At 43.3% G+C, this 23,260-nt stretch overlaps 1 protein-coding gene across 2 annotated transcripts in view; it reads left to right on the forward strand.

Moving 5' to 3' along the window:
* The first annotated feature begins 1,775 nt into the window (after positions 1–1,775).
* PIR (pirin) overlaps positions 1,776–23,260 on the forward strand; it is a 39,533-nt gene continuing 18,048 nt past the window's right edge. The window contains exons 1-5 of one of the 2 annotated variants that reach the window (XM_048493219.1): positions 1,776–1,899; positions 2,277–2,448; positions 7,476–7,568; positions 17,190–17,273; positions 19,090–19,296. In XM_048493219.1, coding sequence (XP_048349176.1) covers positions 2,353–2,448; positions 7,476–7,568; positions 17,190–17,273; positions 19,090–19,296 — 480 coding nt within the window. In that variant the 5' untranslated portion in view covers positions 1,776–1,899; positions 2,277–2,352. Of the gene's footprint in view, positions 1,900–2,041; positions 2,449–7,475; positions 7,569–17,189; positions 17,274–19,089; positions 19,297–23,260 lie in introns of those variants that run through there. The other variant, XM_048493220.1, reaches the window with a different exon arrangement.

Genomic DNA, 23,260 nt, shown 5'->3' on the forward strand with positions numbered 1-23,260 from the left:
ATTTCCGTAATAGAGTTTTGTACTGTCTCTTTTGAATTCTGTGAGTTATTCCAAGAAAACTGGCTTGCATCAGATGTTCTTCAAATGTTGTTTCTCAGGTCAGACCTGGCAATGAAAGATAGGAGGATGATTCTCTATAAAACATTTTAATTGTAGAATTGTATGAGATCCAGATTAGGTTCTGGCAAGTGTTGGAAGCTTGGTATGTGTGTGTGGGAGGGGGACTGGGCATCATGTGGGCATCAGCATCACATGCATCATGAGCATCACTTCCCAGAATAACTGGAAGTGGTGTTGTGTCACTCTAGGAGTCACTGGGAACTCTGGTAAAACCACAGAGTTTCTGGAGATTCCTAGAGCTATATGATGCTGGCTTTTTTAAAAAATGTTCCTGCTATCACTTGAAACAGTGTTAGGTACAAAGGTTACTATCAGGAAGCCTCCTGTCATAGTAGATCAAATGGCAACGCTAGCTTCAGAGATAGGGTAGCAAGTAGACAGAGTTGGAAGCTGAAACAGGGCTGACAATGCAGTCTTTAGCAGACACACACTTTGCAGACACACACTTTTTAGTCCACTGAAAGTGTACTTCTGTTCAAAATGACACAGAAGGTCTGTAGTAGTTCTAGGTAATAAAACAGATTCTGAAACTGGAAGTTGGAAGCACTCTCTTCACTGAATCAACTAGAATTATACGAAACAGGTGACACTGTTTTTCCTCTGCTATTTTTTCTGTATTTCCCTGTTTCTAAGTACTGGAATTTCTTTTAGTTGTATAAGAAATCTCATCCATTCAGGGATCATACACAATCTTGATGATATTATGAAGTTACATAGTCTTCAGATTTGTTAACTGGATGCCATCACTAAGGGTAACTAAACCCATCGAGATTGAAAATAATGCTTCCTGAATCAGTCACAGTGCAAGTCACTCTTGAAGCAATGGGATAACATCATAATACTACACAGATTAGACTGTCTAGTGATGTCACAGGGGCAAACAAAACCAGTTCACCAAAAGATGGGAATTTTTGAAAACATTTGAAACGTTGGTAGCTTTTGTAGTTCTGTGAGGCAGGCTGGAATCAATAGATCTCAGAAGTTGGGTTTCCAAGTCCAGCTTGGGAAATTCCTGGACAGTTGGGAGTAGTTCCTGTGAAGGGTGGAATTTAGGAAGCTTAACAGGGATCCCTTGCCATAGAGTCCATCTTCCCAAGCTGCCATTTCCTCCAGTGGACATGCTCTCTTTATCTAAAGATCATTTGCTAACCCTTATGAATGTTGAACTTGCCAATAACCAACTTAAATTTTGGCATAGGTTTCCTCAATAAATGTTAATGTTGTTCTTATAGCATTTGAATTCTCAAGTCCAAACTTAGCCACTTCTCTCATATGCAGTGGATTTTATACATTAATTTCATGAACACTACTTTTCTCCACCAAACTAAAAGTTCCACCTGTTTGGGGAATGAGGCGCTCGTGTGACTACATTCCCATTTCGAAGTTGACAGATTTCTATGTACAGCTGTTACTTTACACACACACACACACAGAGAGAGAGAGAGAGAGAGAGAGAGAGAGAGAGAGTGTGCTTATTTAAGGCATGCAGTCCCAAGCCCATTTTTCACATGCATCTTGCTTTGAAACGATCCAGCTAAGAGAAAGATGAGTGGTGTATCTTTCATAACTAAGCCTTGCTTACAGCAAAGAGCAGCAGTTGATGATGATCACAAGAGCGCTGTTTAACCAGCACACCCGGTGTTTGCATGAGGATATCGTGCCCCGCCTTTTGTTGATAGATCCCGCCCTCTCTAAGATGCATCCGCGTGTTTTTTTAATAGATGCTGCTCTGCTAAAGTTTCCTCTACCCGCCTATTTACGTCATCCATTTACGCACAAGTAAGTCCCTCTGCATTCTTGTTTTCTCCCCCTCCTCTTCGTTTCTTTACGACACTTGATAAACCCCTGGGCGAGCCTTTGCTGAGTCATGCTGCGTTTGTTTGTTTTTCCTCGGGCCATTAGGCAGCACTCTTGGGGGTTTGCTCTATTAGAGAATAGGGGGTTTCTGTGGTGGAAACTGAAGCTGGAGAGGAATACAGCGGAACCACACATTTTTTTCAGCTGGAAATGCGGGGCGGGGACGCCAAATCTGTTTCTTTCCAGCATATTTATATAACAAGTGTGATGGATGTTTAGGTGCCCGCCCCGTTTTGTGTTGCTTTCTTCCACTCCTTTAGCTGCTTTGTGCACTGAAGTGCTGCCTGGTTTCTTTTCAGGCTGTTGTAGTTCACGCTCCCGGTGACAGATCACTGAAGGCTCCCAGGCTTGGCTTGGCTTCTCCCCCCAGGAAGAATGGCTGCAGCCAGGAGAGTGATCAAAACTGTTCTTAGCAAGGAACAGTCAGAAGGGGTCGGGGCTCGAGTGCGCAGAAGTATTGGGAGGCCAGAGGTAAGGTGAAAATGGCTGTTGCTGCCAGATCTGATGGCACCATGCTTGGTGGTGGTTTTTCAACACATCCTGCCCCAGGTACTCTGATGTATGCTGGCAGCTGTAAGGAAAAATTCCACACGCAGCGATGTAGCTTTTCTGGAAACCTTTTGACACATTTCCAACATGTTTTCCATAAAACCCTCTAATGCTCTGAGTTGATCAGAATCTTGTGCTTGGCTCATACTTGGCAAACAAAATTAAAACCATACACTGAGTCGTCTTGTGTGTAGAAATCTCACAAAATGTTTTCCCTAATAACTGAAATGCTTAATTGGGTAGAATCATATAACCTATCTGAAGTGTGCTGTGGTGTTCACACAGATTCAGAGCTGTAGCTGTAAATGTGTTAAGGTACAACAATAGCATTTTTCATCTTTACACAATTTACAGTTAAATGTAAATGTTTACCAATCACAGGCATTTGTTTGGGCACACTAAAATTAGCGTTAGCCGTCTTCATAGTTTCATTTTCTCCCTTTAACATTAACTTTAGCATGCCCAAAGAGATGTTCATAATCAGTAAACAATCCATTAGACTTTCAATACTAATCACAACAGGAAGCTGAACGTTAATCTGCTCTTTGTGTTACTATGATATAGTGGTTAAAGTATCGTACTAGGATCTGGGAAACCCAGTTCAAACCGCACTTGGCCATGGAAGCTTGCTGGACCAATCACACACACTCAGCTTAACCTAACTCATAGGTTGTTGTTGTGAGGATAAAATGGATGAGAAGAAAATGATGCAAGCCACCTTAGGTCCCACTGGGGAGAAAGGTGGGGGAATAAGTAAATTATAATAAATATTAATTTATTTTGTAGAGCAATGCATCTTTAAAAATGTGAAATTTTCTTTGGAAGAAATATTGTAGGGGAAATAGTTACATCATGATGCGTATAGAACATGGTATGCCTCACATCTCTCGGCAAAGGGCAATTCTATTGTGACCTGTATTTCAGGCCATCACTACAATAAAGCCAGTGGTTTACAGTTTCAATACCAGTTAGTAAGAGTTGAGTGTATGACAATGTCTTACATGAACCAATGGTCTGTCTAGTCCAGTTTTGTCTGTGACTAGCAGCAGCTTTCCTATCTGAAATTTCTTCACCTGGATTCACTTGGGATTGAATAGTGTGTCTGGTATCTATCAGATGTGCTATACCCCTTGCAGCCTACAGATGAATGCTGATGGAATCACAGAAGGTTGGAAAATGTTGAAGTCAGCTCACAATTAAAATGCATACAGTTACTACAATGGGGTGAAATATGCTGGAAGGTCTGGGACTAACATGTTCTCTACGTTATTGATTATTATTAACAAGATTTTTACCCTGCCTTTCTTTCCCTATAGGGACCAAGGAGACTAACAAATAAATTAAAACCTCAACTTTAAAGCAGTAAAACCAACACCCAAACACTTCATTAAAACAAATGAAAGCCAGAGCTTAAAATAAGAACCAAAGTTTAAAACAGTTAAACTATGGGGGAGAAATGAGGGATCACAAAAGGAATGCCAAGCAAAACGAAGCTGTCACCATCTGGCGGAAGATGATAACAGAGGGGGACCGGCAAATCTCGCTAGGGAAAAAGTTCCAGAATGCTGAGAAGGTGCTCTCTGAGGTTGCCACTCATCTGATTGCAAAGGTGGGGGCCCTGGGAGCAGATCCCCTGGAAATTATTGCAGTGTGTTCCAGTATGTTACTACTCACTAAACATTTCAAATTGAGCTTCCTCTGGGATCTGTTCATATAACCAAACATTTAAAAGAAATAGTTAATTCTTTTTAAACTGTTTGTCTTAATTATTTGTTTAAACTTATCAGAATGATATTACATGATTACAAAGATAGAACTTTTGAGCACTGTATTATCAAGTGCTACGAAAGATACTACTTATAACTTAGGATACTCTTTACACATCATTGGCTAAGGATTCAAGCGTCAGACGACGAACCCTTAGCCAGTTATCATGCAGGATGCACAAGGACCCAAGCCCCATGCATCCTGCACTCCCATTGGCCATTGCTGTGTGCTCTGCAGCCTGACCGAGGCCCCCTGTCCTTTCCCATTCCACCCAAGTGTGCTGGGCCATGGAAGGCCTGGCAAATGCCGCCCCCCCTCCAGTGATGGAGGCCTGGCAAACGCCGCAGCTGCCCCCTCCCATCCCAAAATCGAGGCCAGGTTGCAGGAGCCTGGAAAAAGCCCCCCTCCCCCCAAGCGAGGCTGAACTGCAGAGGCCCAGCAAACATCTCCCCACCCCCTCCCCAATTACGCCAGGCCACAGAAGGTCCAGCAAACACTGACCCCACCTCTCCCAAGTGAGGCCAGGCCATGGAGGTCCCAGGAAACAACCCCCTATCCCCTTCCTACAAGTCAAGACGGGCAGTGGAGGCCCAGCAAAAACCCCTTGCCCCTCCTACTCCCACCCCAACCATCTACATTCCATCTTCACCCTACCCCAACCCTCCCCTTGCCACCCTCCCCTCACCCCAAGCTACTCCTCTTCACCCTCCCACTATCCTCACCTTCCCAGCTACCCTAAGCCACACCTCTCCAAGCCACAGAACCAGACTCAGATAAGTGGCACACCATGAGGAAGGGAGGGGGTGGGGGTGCTTCAACCCCAATAAAGCCCATTGTGGAGGGGGTTGCTTCTTCTTTTCTAGGGCCCATTGCATCTCCCCACAATGGGCTTTGCTGCTAGCGTTGTAATAATATTGCAGGCATGTAAGACTCCAACTTTGAAAATGAGCGAATAAACTCTTTTTAACCAAAAGTCTATACTGACTTGTGGAATATAAACTACTAAACCAGCTTGGCAAAAAAAGAAGTTCTGTTTACACTCTGTGTTTCTCAGTCAAAGCCAGCCTGGAAATGTTTTCATTTAAACCATGTGGTACCAAGGTTGTCAACTTAAGAATCCAGTTTTTTTCCCTTCTAAGAAGAATATTATCATTTTGGCTATCAGATCTGTGTATAGCTCAAAAGAAGAGTTCAGTTCATGATTATGTTCTAAAAAACGTGGTACTGGTGGTTCACCTGTAAGATATTATGTTTATGTTCCACATGGCTCACCTTAAGTTTCCTTTTTGTTTTTACTCACAAATAACTTGCCATACGGATATCTGATCACAATCAAAATTGCATGTTGTAAAATGCTTTAGGGTATGCTGCTTTTTGTCATGTGGGTTGATAAAGTCCTTAATAGGGCTTATAAATCTACAAAATGTACAGTTTTTATGAGGAAAATGACTCCTGGGTAAACTAGATCTTGGTAAGGTTCCTTGTTGGTTAACAGCTTGAAATGTATTGCTATGTATGAACTTGTCCTTTTGTGTCCCTTGTTATTTATATTAATTGTATTAATATGTTTGTATCATTCCTACCTCCAAGGGACCTTTCCCCTTCATGCATGATATATCTTAGCACAGATAATTGTGAAAGGGGGGAGTTTAGAAATGCTGTTTGAGGCTCCCTGTCATCTTAACTGGTTGTCTAGTAATGGACTGTAGAAGAGCCTGAGATTCTTAAGTGAGTTGTTGAAGTGGAGAACACTCCTATGCCCTTCCCCTTTGGTGTGTCCCATCCTGAATATACGTGTGGCAAGTTATTAATAGGGGAGGAGCAGGTTCCTATGAAAACTATCTAAGCAGTGTATTTATATAACAAGTTTGAAATAGCTCAAAGAACTGGAATTGCCAGGCTTTGAGTTTGTGCAAGGTCGTTGTTGTTGAGAGAACATAATGGATAAGTAGTAGGTGTAACTGTACCTCCATGTCGGTTATGACTCTTATCTATTCCCTGTGCGTTTTCCATGCACTCTGGAAAGGCATAGGAAGATCTGCTGACCAAAAGAGGCAACCCTCAAGAGATGGCTAACTTTGTACTGGCTGTCAGTCTCTTGTGATCTGCATCAAGCAGGGGTGTCAAACTTGCGGCCCTCCAGATGTTCATGAACTACAATTCCCATCAGTCCCTCCCAACATGATCATTGGCTATACTGGCAAGGGCTGATGGGAGGTTATCGAGGTTATTGCATCCTTTTTGTATGGGTTCTTGCAATCCTCAAGAACCCATACAAAATGGATGCAATAACCTCGATTACACTACATGATTAAGAAGGAATGAGGCACTGATGAAGGGCAATGAAAAGCCAAAATAACATGTGCTGCTTTTGCAACTATCATTCCTATGGAGATATGAAGTTTCCTTGGAAGTATTGGTATTGCAAGATATATTTTCTATGGCAACAATACGTTCATCGAAGAAAAAGGCGATACCTCTTTAAGGCAGCCAGGAACGGACATAAAAGCAATTGACGCAATTATATATTTGGCAATTACATTGCATACAGAAGAATTACAATAGACAACAACGGTTTGAAAGTTTATTGACTGTGGTGTAAGAGGAAAATGTATCTTCAAATCGAATTGTTATAAACAAATATATGGTCTGTAACTGACAACAGTTGATGTTTGGGTTTCAAGAAGTGATCCAGGGTAATGCTGTGATATCTGCAAATGTAAAATGAGAGGTTTATACATGTCCAGCAATGTTGCTTTTTAATGTGTTGTTTAGCAATAAGATAACAGAAAAAGCCACTTAGCAGCAAACATTCGTTGTGTTTTCATTCCGCCCATAGCTATACAACTGCCCACTTTGCCCAATGAGAGGAACGCCTCTGCCTGCTGTCCACCAGTCTTCCTTTACTTCAGTGAGAGTGTTTTGACTCAGGCCACACCTTTTGCAAGTGTAACATTTCAGCTTGGGTCCATTTCTCCCCTGCCAGCCTGTGGCAGCATTTCTTGGGTGACATGAATTTTCTTTTTATTCCACTGGGAATTTAGTGTTGACCTTGTTACTGAATGGGCATAGCTGAAGGACAGAATTGCACTACTGACTTAGATTCCTTGTTCACATTATGTCTTTCCTCTTTGCATTAGTATTTTAGAAAAAGTTATAAACTTCTGTTCTTTAATTTTCAGTTAAAAAATTTGGACCCATTTCTGCTGTTTGATGAGTTCAAAGGAGGCAAACCAGCTGGTTTTCCTGACCATCCTCACCGAGGTTTTGAAACTGTAAGTATTCCATGCTAGACTTCATGCAGTCCTAGTCACAACTATTCATGTTGGAGACCAGTTGAACAATAATTCTTGCTGACGGTTTGAGGCTCAGTCTCCCTTTCTCCTCCTCCTTATATCTGCATGAATTCTAGTGCATATGTATGTCTTTATTTTCTTTGAATAGGTGTTTATGGATAATAGGGTTGTTGTTTTTTTTTAAAAAAGTAATTGCTGGTTTGTAAACTATGTCAATTAGTAATGGATGCCCGCCACATAAATTTCCTATGTCACTGATTCTGTAAATAGCAGCTGATTTCTGAAAAAATGAGATTAGGAAGCATGGTGTCCTGGTGCTGCTTTATGGTACCTTGTAAAGACCATTCAGAAAGCCAGTCTGGTGTAGTGAATAGACTGGCAGGTCCCTGGGTGACCTGAGTTTGAATCCCTGCTTGTACTGTGGAAGCTCACTGAGTGATCCTAGATCCATCACAAAAGCTCAGCCTGGCCTACCTCACATTGTTGTGAGAAAATGGAGGAGACAACAATGTTCTAAAAGCAGTTTTATGTCCCAGCTGGGGGAGAAAAGCAGCATATAAATAAATGTCTGCCCCTTCCTTATTTCCTTTTGTATGTTATTCATACTACGTACTTCTAAAAATATTTCTTTAGCTGTCCTTTTGTGGTAATTCTTGGCTTTGGAATCATCCTGTGTGGCTTCAGACATACTCATGTATTTCAGTTTCCCTCACATCTGTATTACCACTGACCTGGTTCTCACTGAGGTTTGTAAATCTGTGCCTGGATTTGTACCAATTTGAGCACAAGTCAGATTTCTCATTACTGAAACTCTTTTCTTTAAAAAAAATGAAAAGACTCCTTACTGTAAACCTGGGGAAAAGCGTTCTAGCTCAGTCTTTTCCCTGATGTGACTGTTCTCTGTTACAGGGAATTTTGTTTGTATCAAAGTACATTCGGTCACGTAGGCATATGCTTTGTCTGTAGTGGTATCAATTTACCACCTTATCCATAGTCACATATTTTTTCTCATAGTTTTGTTCTGGATAAGAAATGAAATGAGAGAGACAAAGTCACAGATGCTTGGAGTGGCACAGTTGTGTGTTCATCATATGAACACTGTGGGAAGTCTACATACTTTGGGGGAATTAAGACTGAGAAGACGGAGACCACTGAAAATATTAGTGGAAGCAGCTTCTGAGCACTGGAGAATATTTGCAGGGAGCAGAAGAAATCAAGAGTCTTTGGGGGCAGACAGAAGTTATTTGTATTCATACTTTGTGTGTATGTGTTAAGAAATGTATCAGCTTTGACCTAACTTTAAGGGGTGAACCTTTTGTAGGGCATTAATAACATAAGGACTCACAGTAAACTCACAATTTTTCCTGAATTTGTGTAAAACATCATTGGAAAGTTGATTCTCAAAGTTGTTCCACATTCCCTCACGTTTATCTGTTTTGTTTTGCTGGCAAGTCACATCTGACTTATGGTGTCCCCTTGATGGAGTTTTTGGGGCAAGTGACATTCAGAGATGGTTTGCCATTGCTTGCCTCCATCTCTGGTATTCTTTGGAGGTCTCCCATCCAAACACTTGCCAGGGTCGATCCTTTTTAGCTTCTGAAATCTGATGAAATTAGACCAGCCTGTCCCTTAAATCCTTTGACAAATCCCAAATGTTCTCATACAATCAATTCAGTATCCCAGTGCCTCACAAGATCTTTCTGGAATAATAAGTAATACTGTTAGAAGTAGTTTTATAAATTCAGGAATGTATAGAGTGAGCAGCCAATCTTGAGGGGAAAATGAGTGCCATTTGAAGAGTTTGGCTGATTCACTAAGATTTTGCTAACAAGCTTTGGGGTGCTTCCTTTCCTTGCCAGCAGATGGCACGGTGCTGCAGCAACTGGGAGAAGTCTGCCTTGACCCAAGACAGCTTTTTAGGGAAAGTGGGTGAGGGAATGAAGCAGTATCAGCCTATAACACTTCAGTGAGTAATGAAGCAGAGTTCAATTCCCTGTAATATATCCAAGCCCATATGAATAAGAATTGTGCCTAGGAGTGGGGGTTTTTTGTGTGGGGGGGGGGGACTACCAAATTAGAGCTGACAGATGGCAACCTCTTGGGGTTTTCAAGAGAGATTAAGAAGTGGTTTGCCATTTCCTGCCTTGTCATGACTCTGGTGTTCCTTGGAAGGTACCCATCCCAATATCTTCTGAGATCTGGCAAAATCAGGCTAGCCTGGGGCTATCCAGATCAGGAGTATGGTCTTTTTAAACAGCTGTAACCTTATCTATGCCTAACAACAACGACAACAAAAATGACAACGACGACAACAACAACGACAACAACAACAACAACAACAACAACAACAATAATAATAATAATAATAATTCGAATTGACAAAATTAACATTGGTCACATTCACTAGACAGCCCTGCTGGGATCCGCACGAATACTACGCCGATACATTACAACTTCCTAGGCCTCTGGGTGAGGCTCGAATTGTAATGAAGGCCAACAGCCAGCTAAAGATCTGGCAGCTGTGAAATCTACAATAATAATAATATTAGAGCTTCAGTGACTATGGCACAAATCAGCTGAGGTCGTCCCAGTGGTAATGGGCTCTCTGGGCACCATTCTGAAAATGCTAGGGCAACACTTGAACCACCTGAGCCCTCCGGGGATAGGGTGGTATAGCAAGTTTAATAAATAATAATAATAATAATAATAATCTTCAAATCGACAAAATCAACATCTGTCAGATTCAGAAGGCAGCCCTGCTGGGTTCTGCACGAACACTACGTAGTACCAATATATTACAACTTCCTCGGTCTCTGGGTGAGGCTCAATTTGTAATGAAAGGCCAACAACCAGCTGAAGAACTGGCAGCTTCGATATAAAAAAAATAAAGACGTAAACCTGAATATGGGGGCGGGTCAATACCGAGGGGTCCTTTCATCACAATGATCAGCTGCATCAAAACTGCAGCTCTGCTAGTCTGCTTCCTGTAGGGCTTAGTTAAATGGCTGCTGGCAGAAAAATAGTGGATTTTCAAGGATTTTTATGGGTATAACCTTGTCAGCTTCACCAGCAGCCATGCCGGGATGTTCCATGATGGTGGTGTGGGGAGGCTGTGAGGGTCTGATAAACAGGGCAGGCAAGTCATGGCAGGCAGAACCAAGCCAAACAGAGCCCAGGAGCTGAGAGAGCAGGGCTAGGGAGGCCAACTGACTGTCAGTGGCATCCCCCCCGCAGAAGTCAGTGGGCACCTGCCAGTGTTAGCATGGTCCCCAGCATCACCCCTCTCATGAACACCCTAAGCCATCCTCCTGCACAATGAGCATGAGTGTGTATGGGAGCACATTTGGTGCAGGAGGCACCCTGTCTCCCAGTGTGCCTTTTGGAGTCCAGCATCCTTGGGAAGGATGAACAGCCAACCTCTGGAAGATCAATGTCCCCCCAGCCCCATTTGTTGGAGATCAGAACTATCTCCCCCCATTTGCCACTTCCTTCTTCCTATACTTGTCATCACGCTGCATCCAGGACAATTAGTGAGGGCTTCCTTTGAATACATGCCCCTGTCAATGTCCCTTCAATTTTGCATCCACACAGCCTGCCTGCAAGACTCTAGATAAGGCTGGGGGTGGGGAATGGGGGTGGAGCCACAAACTGGGGCACTGACCTCCGTATCAGTATGCTGCTGCACAGGTACATCTCACACTAAGCCAGGCAATTCAGATCAACACAGGGGAAATTAGGAAAGATCTTTCTACTGTGATACCCAGAGTTTGCACTTTGCTAAGTGCAAAGATGCCATCTGGAGAAGGTTTAGGGATTGTATCACTCCAGTTTTGTTCTGTATGTGTTGGCTTCCAGTCTGTTTCCAGGACCAGTTCAAGATGCTGGTGTTAGCTTTTAAATCCCTCTATGGCCTCAGACCTACATACCTTAAGGTCCATTTACTGCTATATGAACCTACCCAACTGTTATGATCATCTTCGGATCCAGCTTTGGGTAGCCCCATCATTTTGGCAACCCAAGGAAGGACCTTCTTGGTTGTAGCACCAAAATTATGGCATTCCTTCCTCGGAGACTTATGTAACCCGTTCGATCATTTTCTTTCACCAGTGAGAGAAGACTTTTCTGTTCTCTCTGGTATACCCTTGTTGACTCTCCTGGGCCCTTTTCCGCGACGATCGGATGGGCGATGCGGGCTTTGGTCGGCGCTTTCTGACGCCGACTCATCCGACGCTGGGACCGGCCCGCGATGGATGTTCTCCAGAATAGAACTGCGAAGACGGGCGCTGCTGGGTGCCGCCGCCGGGTACGACTTATCGCTTTTTCCGGTCGCCCAGCAGCCGCCGTGGGCCTGGTGACACGCCTCCCCTGCTCCTTCGCGACCTCGCGTTTCCAGTGTCGCAGAGCAGGGCGTGGTCCCAGGCTCCTGGCGACGCCGCCGGAGGGCCGGACAGCAGGTAAGTGAAGGGAGGCGAGTGAGGAATGCCGGGAAGCCGCTTCTGCTGCCGTAAGTTCGCACGGCAGCCGCTTCCAGCCGGCTTTGCCAGAAAAGTGTGCTTCCCAGCGACTCTGGAAACGCTTGTCTCGGCACCGGCGGAGCGGTACAGTACGCTGCTGCGAAGCAGCCAAAATGTGCCCCCTGTGCTCTAGAATGTAGGCCTGGGGACGGCGTTTTTGCCGTCCCCAGGCCGCCATATTCCGCCCGTGCAGAAACGAGCCTGGTTTGCTTTTGAGGATTTTTTAAACTACATTTGTACTGTTTTTCTAACCTGCTTTTTATGCCTTTTTGAAATTGTTGAAATTGTTCAAATTGTTTTAAATTGTTAAATTGGATTTTCCCCATCTCCCTCTTCTCATTACATCCTCCCAGGCTTTTTTTTTTTTTAAGTTGGTGGACCTTGTAGTTGGTGGACCTTGTAGAACAGAATTGAATATCTGCTGCGGAGGGGGAATTGGTTGGAGTTTCACACAGGTGGAAGTTCACTAGCAGAATGCAACAGAAGCTCCACCCTGATCTGTTTTCAGAGTTTCAGTTTTCAAATCATTCCTATTCAATTAACTTTCCTCCTTCATGCAATAATAGAACAATTAGAATAGCTACTTGGTGACTTGATAGCAACACAATATTTATTTCTGTCCCGAAAACAATTAAGATACCAACACACTGAGCCTTATTTGCATTTTAAAAAGAAAACTTGCAGCCTCTGATCACTATTAAAAGAAGTGTTTTCTGCCCATTGATACATTCTTTGGATTCTGGCCATAATTAGCTTATGTTCCTTACCTCCTAAGTCAGTGGTGGTGAACCTATGGCACGGGTGCCAGAGGTGGCACTCAGAGCCCTCTCTGTGAGCACGCGCAAACAGAGTCACCACCAAACCCCCCATTCACATCTAGGCTGGCCTGGGCCACTGGGGTCAATTATTAGCATTAAACCTAAGACCTACTTTTGGGGAAGCAGTGTAGTTAACCCTGTTAAGCGCTGTTAAACCCCACTGATTTTCATTCGAAGAACTAAAGAGTGATCCTTTACCTGGGAGTAAGCTTGGCTGCTGGGAATGGGACTTGCTTCTGAGTAAACCCTCCTAGGATCGTGATTCATCCATTGGAAGAGTTGCACGGTTGCTTCAAAGCAAATCCACAGACTACCACCAAGCTTACTCTTGAGTAACGCACACCTCGGAGCCAACCGTTTTTTCTAAACTAAAACCTCAGTATTCAGGTTAAATTTCTGTGTTGCCGCTGTGTGGGTTTTGGGCACTCGGTCTCGAAAAGGCTCGCTATCACTGTCCTAAGTAATTTTTCTGGGTTTGTGTTTGTCATTCAGAGAAATGGTGGGACAAGTTGCTAATTCAGTTGGCTGCTATTTAACTTTCAGATTAACCATGTCCTTCTCATATTTACATTTTGTGGATGTCTGGTTTTCTTGAGTTGACAGGTTGAGTATGCTTCTGGAATAGCTCAGGTTCCTTTTTGTAATGCACTCCTGAATCCTCAGGATATTATATAAGCTGGATTTATTTCCTTCTTTTTAATGGTTTCTTCAAGGTTGGTATATTATAGCCTCTGAGATAAGGACTGCAATAATATGGAGTGGCAAATTAATTAACTTGTTCCTCAGACAGTGAACACACGGTGTAGCCTTACACTGGTTAAGAGCATCAGTCTATCGTGGCTGGCAGCAGCTCCTCGGGGTTTTAAGCAAACCTTTATCGATAACTATTGGCTGAGCTCATTTGAACTGGAGATAGCAGGAATTGAACTTGGGAATTGAACATGCATGCAGCAGCTTTCTTCTCTTCAGATAATCTGCTGAAATAAGCAGATGAATGCTCTGTAAGTAACTTGGAAACTTTCTGAGTTACAGAAATTTTGGAGCCCTTTGGAGCCTCAAGGGAAAAGAAGAAGACAAGATTTTTTAAGTCTAGTTTCTGTATAAATAGGAATCTGTTTCTTTTGGATGTTTATGAGACAGGGGCAATATAGCAAGTAACTAAATGCCCAGAAATAAATATTCTATAATAAACAGGTGTGGAATGTTTGAAGATATTGTGACAGATTTAGTATATGTTTTAATATTTGTATAGTTTAGCCATTATGGTCTTCAAGAAATCGTTAAGAGGACCCCCTGTGGTGTTCTGTCATTAGTTCTAAGCTATTTGCTGTAAGCAAGGCTTAGCTTATATCTGTGCCTTCTGGTTATTCATTTGGAGCAGTTTTAAAATCAGACAGATTAAACAGCTGTGTTCTTTAAGCTTTGGTGTGAATCATGACATCTTGCTGTACTTGTAGAATCTTGCTTGAAGAAAATGCACTTGCAGCTTTGATCCTGATTTAAAACACTGTGAAGCTGTGGTATCTGGGAGGATTCTGAATGAACTCTCTTCTACAAAAATGAGAGATAAGGAGTAGGCTGGAATATTGTATTCTGTCAGGTTAAGTTCATGGAAAAAGTGAAATACCAGTGTTATAGCTTGGCAGGAAAGTTGGCTACCACAGGACAAAATGGGGGGAAACATATTAGCCTGGCTATAGTGTGTACAATGTAAATGTAAGAGCAAGTGCCAACTGTTTTTATATCATACTAGCGGGCCCAGCCACGCGTTGCTGTGGCAATTGTCCTTCTCATCACAGTCCGCAACCCACACAGATGTCCATGCAGGTCCAATGATCCCCAGCATAGCCTTTTGGGGTGGTCAAATGTAATCCCTCTTTCCCTTTTCAATGCACATCATAAGATGATGGTGTCTTGTTTTTTTAGTATAAGGTAACCCTTCCCATTCCACAACGGAACTGTCCAGAGTGCGAATACCGCTGGCCATGAGGCTGGTTGACACGCACAGTCCTGGCTTGGGTAAGGCAGAACTGGGGCAAGCAGGCTATCCCAGTCAGGCAGCAGAGGCAGGGTGGTGAGGCGCTCAGATTGAGACCAGCTCCCTGGGTTCGTAAAGGGCCATGTGCAAAAGAAGCGGAGCAGGTAGTGTTGGTTTGCCCCCAAATTCCAAATGGGATTTTCTTAGAAGAAAAGGGCAACCTCCAACTCGCTTTTAGTAACAGAGAGCTGTGGCAACTATGGGTGAGGAAGTGGGTAAGTGGGTGTTTGGATGTGAGGAGGGCAGAGTGAGGTGTGTGTGAGGATGAGCTGGATGTGTGTTGTGTGGTAGCAGTGGGTGAGGCACAGAGAGTGAAAGCGCTTACCTGGCGTGTGAGGGAGGGGGGGGGAACCCCTTCGACCTGACTTCTCACACGGCAAAGCGGTGGTTGTATGTGTTTCACTTCCACTGTGATACCTTAACAGTATAACCTATTTACTGTTTCCGCTGCTCATCTCTGCCCATCTGCACGAACATTCTAAGCCCTCAGGCCACAGACAGACAGGCTGCACGAACATTCTAAGGGTGACAGTTAAACACAGCCAGCTTCATGGCCTGGTGCGCCAGGAAAAAGACGTTTTAGCTGGCTCAGGTATGGACTTTTGGCGGTTTAAAGGTCCGAGTACCTGCCAGCAACAGGGAGGGACGTCATGTGAAAATTTGGGGGTGATCCATCCAGCAGCTTCTGAGGGAGACCATCAGGGACAAACACACTGTTAGATTTTTATATATATAGATAGGATTTCATTTAGTACATGACGGGGAGTAGAAGTTACTGTCTAAACTCACCAAGAGATTGCAATAATATTAACTATAGCTATACAGTTCCCCACACCCATCCCTCTGTTTATTCTCTAAACCCTACTTGCCCATTGGGATGTTCAGTAGGAAACTCACCAGCCAGGATCTACCTCAAACCAAATCAGTTCATAAAAGTATATGTTCCAAATCCAAAGAAAACTGTCTCCAGCACTCTGGAGCAGTCAGATGCTTTCCAGTCTCACAGTTATTCTTGAGACTCGCAGTCTGGCTTCATTTTCTGGGAGGTGGGAGAGGCAGCAAGCAGCAAGCAGCAGGAGAAGATATGAGCATGGCAAAAATGTCATCTCGCCAGAACAATTAACCTGTCTTTTTGCCAAACAGGGTCACCCCAGGATGGCATTGTGGTGCACAGCATTTCTATGTTCTGCCAGTCTCTGTACCAGCTCACTGACTTTTGGTTTCCACATCACCATGGTTCTTGTTTGTGTGAGCTGTTTCATATTCTGAGGCTGTGCCTGCTAAAGTTTTGCTTATATACCTAGCCACAAAGATCCAGGTTTGCTCTCCAGAAGAGGGCTAGTACAGAGGCAGAGACTTAAGGCTTCTCCCCTTCTATGGTAGTAAACAAGTGTATGCTTGGGTGCTGTGTGGTTTCCGGGCTGTATGGCCGTGTTCTAGCAGCATTCTCTCCTGACGTTTCGCCTGCATCTGTGGCGGAACGTCATACATCAAGTGTATGCTCACATACACCTAAGAGAGAGAAGAGGGATAAGATAATTTGTGTGTAAGAGAACCATTTATTCAGGAGCTGAGATAGGGCTGTTAGGCCCCTGGTGTCACTCTGAACAGTGGTGGGATGAAAAAATGGCTGCAGCAACACATAGTTTCCAGTAAAAACATGGAAGTGATGTAGGATAGCTGTAGGAATCGCTACAGGAAGTGACATGATATCATGTTCCCTTTCTCCATATTTCTATTTATGCCCTCCCATTCCCACCAGGCACTGCCTGGCAACCCTAAAATGAAATATCTCAGTAATTTTTATCTTTATGATTCTGAACCATTGCCTCAGAGTTTGGATTTAAAAAATCAATTCAATGGATTAGGTATTGGGGATATTTTGCTGTAAGCATTGAGAAGTCCCATATTGGGAGAAAAATATGAGATGTAAAAAAAGTGTAACGTTTTTTAAAAAGCCTCAAATCACAGAAGTAATATGCCCATTAAAGAAAGCGCCATTGAGAACTTGCGAGACTATGGTGTTTCAGGCTGATATTTTTGTGGGCCTGGGCAATTCCCAAATATGTTTGGGATGAAAGGCTAACATACTGCAGTGCAAATAGCTGTTCTTTTCTTTCAAAGTTCACCTAAGAGGATGGCCTCTTTTCCTGAATTTCTGCTTGCCATTCTGTATTAGGAAACAGAGAGCCTGAGTTGGATGCTCTAAACCTTCCATTTTGTTTATCAGGTTTCGTACCTACTGGAGGGTGGTTCCATGGCCCATGAAGACTTCTGTGGCCACACAGGCAGACTGAACCCAGGAGATTTACAGGTACACTGAACAGAAGAAAAATTAGATTGGTTATCTTTATAATTTCCCCACCCTTTTTTCCTTTTGCTTTTTATTCTATACCTTTGAGTATTAATTCCCCCAGCAGCTCAGAGTGACTGTAACTTTTCCACCCCCATTATATTTTTTACAAGAACCCTGAGGGGTAGGTTAGTCTGAGAAGGCAGAACTAAACTTTGTAAATTTGTGAAAATTTCAAAAGATTCTTTCCCCATTTATGTACTGCAATCCATATGGTGGCCATCGTTGGGGAGTATGCATTTGTTTGTTTTTGATCAGCTACGAACGTATCATTGCATACATCAAGTTCTTGAGGTTCCCAGCTTTCATAGGTAACAAAGTAATCTTTAACCTTTTTGTTCTCAGAAAAGATAGAGAAAACTCAGGAGGTGCCTAAGCGATGCAACATGTTGTGGGGCAACTGGAGCAAAACCTGAGTTTGAGTGACCAGAAAACAGGCTCAACCCCACAAAACATTAAGATCTTAGAAGTAAGAACAATAGTCCAGAATACCAAATAGCGCCAGAAACTCAAGACAGAATAAATCACAAATTAAAATTAGGCATAAAATAACTTCCCGTACTTTTTGCAGAATTGAAGGGCCTCCTAGGTCCTCTTAGAAGGTGAAATGGTAAAGAATAATTTTAACCAATCTCTGGAAGACCAATCAGTGAGTGGCCAGTTGAGTTTATAAGGAGTGGGAGTTCTTCCTCTGGTGACTGGACGAAGGCTGTCCCATGAGGTTCATGGTAGCCCCCCTTGAGCATTTGTACCACTGTACCACACTAACCCTAACCACACTGGCCATCAGTGATTTTAAAGACTCAGCAGCTCACTAGCTCATTATATTGTTGTAAAACTTAAGTCATAGCTGTTTGACAGCAACCCCTGCGGGTTTTTCAAAGTAAGAGACATTAGGAGGTGGTTTGCCGTTGCTTGCTGTTGCATCACACCCCTGGTGTTCCTTGAAGGTCTTCCATCCAAATGCAACCCAGGTTCAAGGCTGAAAGTAACTGGCCCAGAGTTACCCAGCAAACTTCCATGGTTGGACTGGGGATTTGAACCTGTGTTTCCCAGGTCTTAGGCCGTTTCTGCACAGCCAATTCCATTGTTGTGCCGTCATGTGTTATTGGCAGCGCTGCAGCCACAGAGCGTCCGCATGGGTGGGCGCTGCATGGACAGATAGCGCATCAGCTGGACCGCGGAGCTTCGCATGGCTGCACTTGCAAATGGTGTTCTTTTTCCCCAGGGTAGATCGCATGGGCATTCGGTGCCAGGATTGGCTGCCATTATGGGGGCAGGCTCTGTGGCACTGATTCCTGGCAGGTGCTTTGCACAATGCCAGCTGTAGAGTGCTGTTGTTGAAAAGACTAGTTCGTTGAGCGATTTTTGAATAAACTGTTGTGGGGCCACTGGAGTGTTTCTGCATCACTGTAGCGGTGTTTCTGCAGCAGGGGCCGTTCTAACTCTCCACCCATAATGCTGTTTTTACTGTCCTTTTACCAGAGTTTTTGGCCCGTGCAGAAATGGCCTTAGTCCCGAAACCTTTACCACTGCACCATGTTAGCATGAAGTAATTATCTAGCTGTGTCCTATGCGGTCTGTGAGCTTGACCTAAATAATTCTATTTTCATATGGAAGACAAGACTTCCGTATGAATTCCGAGCCGTATGAATTAAATAATTTTAGAAAGGGAAAAATTTATGCTTCACTGCAGCCTCTGAAAGGTAATGTGTTGTGATTCTCTACCTTCTCTTTTTCCTTCTCTTTTTGTATTCCCTTCTCTTTTTGTATCTAGTGGATGACAGCTGGTCGTGGAATTCTACATGCAGAGATGCCTTGCTCTGAAGAACCAGCCCATGGCCTACAGCTTTGGGTCAACTTGAGAAGCTCTGAGAAAATGGTGGAACCACAGTACCAAGAACTGAAGAATGAAGAAATACCTAAACCTTCACAGAATGGTGTGACAGTGGCTGTCATTTCAGGAGAGGCTCTGAATATAAAGGTAAAAACATTTCATGACAAGCTAATAAAGTATGGAGTCTTAAAACATCAGATCTTCCTGGAGGTTGTCTTATGGTATAACCGAATGTAAGCAGATTCCACATGGGCCAAAAACAGCGGTGTGAAAGTGGTATGAAAACGATGTAAACCCTTTTACACCCTTTTAAACCCTTACACCGTTTTCACTCCACTGTTTTTGGCCCATGCTGAATCCGCTTTACACTCATGATTTCCGTTCCTATCTTTAATTCAGCCCGTGACCTCAAATCATTTTACCTTTCTTATTTAAAGCAAGACAAGAAAAAGCAAACTTTCTGAGCTGTCTACCCTAACATCAATGATGTTTCTCTGCTGATTTTTGCCTGTATGCATGGTACCTCAGCCAACTTATAGTGACCCCATAGGGCTTTCAAAGCAAGGGATAAACAGAGGTGTTTTGCCAGTGCCTGCCTTTGCTTAGGAACCCTGTGCTTCTTGGTGATTTTCCATTCAGGTACTAATTGGAGCTGACCCTACTTAGCTTCCAAGAGTAGGCTAGTCTGGGCCACCCAGAGCACAGAGCACAGGCATGCATACAGACATTGTAAACGAAACTTGATTTTGAGGAAGGATTCCAACTTCCTGTCCTTCCCTACAATCACTGTAATAGTAGGAGACGGGGTGTGTGTGTGTGTGTGTGTGTGTGTGTGTGTGTGCGCGCGCGCGTGCGTGCGTGTGTGTGTGTGTTGGAAGCTGGAGTTCTTCCAAACATTATCTACTTGGAAGAAGCAAATTTATCTTATCCTTGCCAGCTCCAGCTAGGCTTTCTGAAGAAAACATATGGTCTGTTGGGTGAAGAATCAGAGTTCACGTCCTCCTGCCTTGCATGGATGCAGTAGCTGGAAAGGAGCAATGTAGCTCATAGTGGTGCATCGTGCACATTGTAGGGGAAGTGAGAACCTCTTGAAGGCTTTGCACAGAACACTCCAAAAAAATAGCCTTGATGAGGGAATCTGCCATGATGTAATATTAGCTTCACAGGTAGTTCACAGGTCATACACTGAAAACAACAGCTGGTAATTCACTTTTGTGTCCTCAAAACTGGCTTCCTAAGAAACGTAGATTGATTGTGTGCTTCTCCACAGTCTGTGATGATTTTCCAGTCTCAAGCCATACCTTCTGGTTAACCTTGGAAACTAGTAAAAAATTTGGGGTCACCTTGAATCTGCCTCAGAGGGGTATGTGTCTTGTATCTGACAACACAGTAAACTTTGATGGCAAGCAACCTGAAGTACAGAGAAAGTCAGTGACACTCTCCTGTCTTTTCCCCATCTTCCAAGCTCACAAAAAGGCAGAACAATATATAAAAGATTTATATCCACTTTCCTCCTCCTCCTCATACTCTTCTATGCAAACAAGCTGCTTATGCTTCCTTCCTGCACAGAACTTCTTTGTGCTAGGCACCTTTCAAATGTGTTCCACCTCAATCTGTCCAAGTTTGTGCTGCTGGAGGATCACTCTCTCATGTTAAACATTATATCCAACTGAAGGATCCTGGGAAATAGAGAAAGGGTGAAACTTGTGTGTTCACTGGTAGCTGGAGTTGCAGGAATGTTGCAGCTCATCCTACTGATAGGAAAGGAAAGCAGACCCTTACCATGTCAAGCAGGATTGGGGAGAGACAGTGTGGTGCAGTGGATAGAGCAGCAGACTGGGATCCTGGGAAACCCAGGTTCAAATCCCTACTTTTAATGTGGAACTCCACTGGATGATCTTGGGCCCATCACAAACTCTCAGCCTGGCCTATCGCACAGGGTGGTGATGGTGGAAAATGGAAGAGGGGAGAACAACGTTCTAACAGCTGCTTTCATTCCCAACTAGGGATAAAAATCAGATAGAAGTAAATGAACACAAATGGTAGCCTGCATCATGTGCCTCCAGTCTCTATAGTTTGTTTGAGCAGAGTAGCCACTATTGTGAAGCAAGGGCAAAGTACAAAGACCAGTCATTCTGCCAAACTCCAGTAGTAGAGTGTATGACCTATAAAACAGTTGGTGTAAGAAGAGGTGTAGGCAACCCTCGGCATGTATGCTGCCAGTGTCAGATTTGTTAAGCATCTCACCTTTGCCCAAGCAAACAAGGTGCTGGCAGCACTGCTGAGGCTGGTGGTCCAGGTGAAGGCAACAGGCTTGGCTTATAAGACAGAAATAGCAGTGCTGCTGTGCAGCTACCTTAAAGTAACAGTCTCCGATGTTGCCAGTACTACTTAAATTCTTTAACGGAAGAAATGGCATTACTTCTGTGCAGCTGTCTCAAAGTAACAATATAAATGCTCTATTGGTATACAATTTGACTTGCTGTAAATTCAAATAACATAACACACCTCTTGGCTTGTAAATGTGGTCATAAAAGAACTTACCAAGTGTCTTAAAGGCACAGTAAACCATAAGTCCCCATAAAACAGAAAGTATAATTACAAATGATGGATTGCAGAAGAAAAGTTAATTTTATAAGTGCAGGTCTGTCTGAAGCAAAGCATTGTTTACATTCAGAGTGAGGCATAAAGGCCTAGGAACAGGAGAAGTCACCTGATTGGCTGTGGTATCCTGCACTCTGATTGGCCTAGTGGCTTGATGATGCAGCGATGGAGGAGGTCAACTCCCTGACAGAACAAGTTGAGAGGCTTTTGGACTTTAGAGATCCTGGTGTTAAGATCAATTGGCTTTAGCTGTGTTATAAAGCATAACATCTCTGAGTGGAATAGTTCAGTCAAAATGTGTGACTGATTTTACTAATATCAGCCTGTGAGTCCTGGTGAAAGTAATAACATACACAGGCTGCGATAATTGATGGAGGGGTTTATTGAGGGACCAGACTGAAAAACCATACATATAAACCAGTGAGGAATATCTTTAAGAGAGGGAAGAATTCCTGGGTACCAGTTAGTCTGGGGTATTGGGCTTTGCTTTATTTTCCTCCAGAGAGTGTTTTATGTTTTAGTTTGGGTTTTCTAACTGTAAGGGCTGAGTGAGGGTACTGAGTAGGTGTATATAGCCTGTGTTAAAACCCTGTGTGTGAGAACAAACCATTAGCTAGAACATCTTGAGCTTAAGGAACTGTGCCATCTAAGAAACAACTATATAAAAGCTAAACTGAACTGTAACTGAGAACTGAAACTGAACAATCTTGTTAAGTCTGTGCTTAAAGAACTACATACTGAATCTCTGTGCCAACACTAAATTCTGAATCTCTGTGTATATATAATTCTCCTGTCTTATTTGCCTCATCGATTCCTTCTCTCCAAGTTATTTATCTCCCTTTTCCATCTCCTCATTGTGAATAAACTTTTTTCCCCCTGTTTAAGTTTAAAATCCGCCTCAATATTTATTTTGTGTGCCTTATAAAGGGGTTTGTCTAGAAAGGTTTAAGTCAGCATGCATCTTTCACATTCTTGGTCAGTTACAGGGCTGAGGGAAAGTGATTTTATTATACTAAGCCCTGGCATTCCTGCAAAGCCCATTTTCTTTAGCCCCTCAGTCCCTGAAGGGGAAAAGGCAGGAAAAATCTAATGAGACGTGACAGTGAGTGGTTTCCTTGCCTGAAGAAGTTAGGAAAGTGTGGGGGGTCCATCACAGAGGGCATAGTTACAGAAAAAGTCCACAATCTATAATACTTGTCAGAGTATGAAGATCTTGTTGAGATTTATGCGCAGACTGAGGTTTTGTTATCTTCCCTATTTTGACAAAGATCTTCCTCAGTGATCCATTCTGAGAGATAAGGGAAAGCATAATATGTCTAGTATTCTCCACTGAATTACATAATATCCTCCTAGAATACCTCTGGGGTACATTAGTGCACTTAGCAACTGGGCATATATACTTAAGCACACTTATGATAATTCCTCCTTTCTTGCTTCTCGGTAGTGCAGTGGACATCATACCTATCCTACTGATGTCGTACCTAGCCTCAGCACATTGTGTTTTTTT

This window comes from Sphaerodactylus townsendi, linkage group LG04 (genome assembly GCF_021028975.2).
Source record: "Sphaerodactylus townsendi isolate TG3544 linkage group LG04, MPM_Stown_v2.3, whole genome shotgun sequence".
Taxonomy (NCBI): domain Eukaryota; kingdom Metazoa; phylum Chordata; class Lepidosauria; order Squamata; family Sphaerodactylidae; genus Sphaerodactylus; species Sphaerodactylus townsendi.